Here is a 1,183-nt window from a genome sequence, read left to right as displayed (position 1 = left end):
GAACGAATAAACAAAATATATATTTTTTTGGAAATTATTAAAACTAAAAGATTCTACTTAATCATGTAGTGTTTAGATTATATATTTGAATAAATAAAATTAAAATATTTGTACATATACCTTAAAAAAGGGGTGTACATCTGGTTGTGAAGATATAGTTTGAATAGAATTTTGAGATTGTGTGATGTTAGATCTATTAACATTCACATCAGCAGTAGTCACATTGCGAGCATAACTTTCACAATCTGATGCTGATCCAGTGTCAGTTTGTTGTGCATCTACTGTTTGTGAACGACCTGTACCAGCAAAATCACAATCAGTCTCATTAGACCTTGGTAATTTTTTCTTCACATTGTTCATAAGAGTAGCAAGTGTTAATTCAGCAAGCTGAGATGTGTAAGGTGCACAATATGAATGTGGTACAAAGCCTTCCATACGTGTATCAGCTGCTATTACATACACCCAATCATTCTCCCTATATAAAACATTTACAACCTAGAACATGCAAAAAATAAACAAAATAACACAGAAAAAGATGCATTTTGCATTCAACATTAAATAAGATAGAAATAAAGGTAACAATGAATATTTAGTGCACAGTATTTATGAATATAAACAAAATATACAGCTAGAGCAAACATATACAAGGTTATTCACACTTTTGAAGTTTTATTTAAAAATGTATAGGTAAGAAGTTGCTAACCTGGCCTCGTTTAACTTGAAGTTCATCATCAACACATGGTGTAAAATCATGAACAATGACCATTTTACTATCTGGTGACAGTCCATTTTCCTTCTCTATACCTACTCTGACTAATGTCTCAATACTAGCACTTCCTGTTATACGACCAGGAGGCAATGGTACTTTTGTTCCTAAACCAAGTCCTGTACCTCCTGCACCAGCACAATCTTTTTCCAAATTAAAATTATGCACTCCAGCTACATTATAAAAATTGAATTTTTCTGTTGTTATATTAATTCCTTCTTAATATACAATTTATACAATAATTAATCATTAATTCCATTATTAAAGCAAATTGTGTAAATAAATTTGATATTTTATATGATATAAAGACTCAATTCGTTATATGTATTACATAGTAATACATAAAAAGTTTAGCAAATAATTCTAAATAATTAGACAGTTTCATATCTTTGTGAAAATAAATATTTTAATATTATA

The 1,183-nt window shown here is 29.0% G+C and overlaps 1 protein-coding gene across 1 annotated transcript in view; it reads right to left on the bottom strand.

The window, feature by feature from the left end:
• Positions 1-1,183, bottom strand: part of LOC108578984 — a 2,965-nt gene that overhangs the window by 940 nt on the left and 842 nt on the right. Inside the window, 2 exon segments of the mRNA XM_017942409.1 lie at positions 42-495; positions 704-939. Coding sequence (XP_017797898.1) covers positions 42-495; positions 704-939 — 690 coding nt within the window.

This window comes from Habropoda laboriosa, unplaced genomic scaffold, assembly GCF_001263275.1.
Source record: "Habropoda laboriosa isolate 0110345459 unplaced genomic scaffold, ASM126327v1 scaffold30, whole genome shotgun sequence".
NCBI lineage: Eukaryota > Metazoa > Arthropoda > Insecta > Hymenoptera > Apidae > Habropoda > Habropoda laboriosa.
The sequence above is the reverse complement of the archived record's forward strand: the minus strand, read 5'-3'. Positions and strand labels throughout refer to the sequence as shown.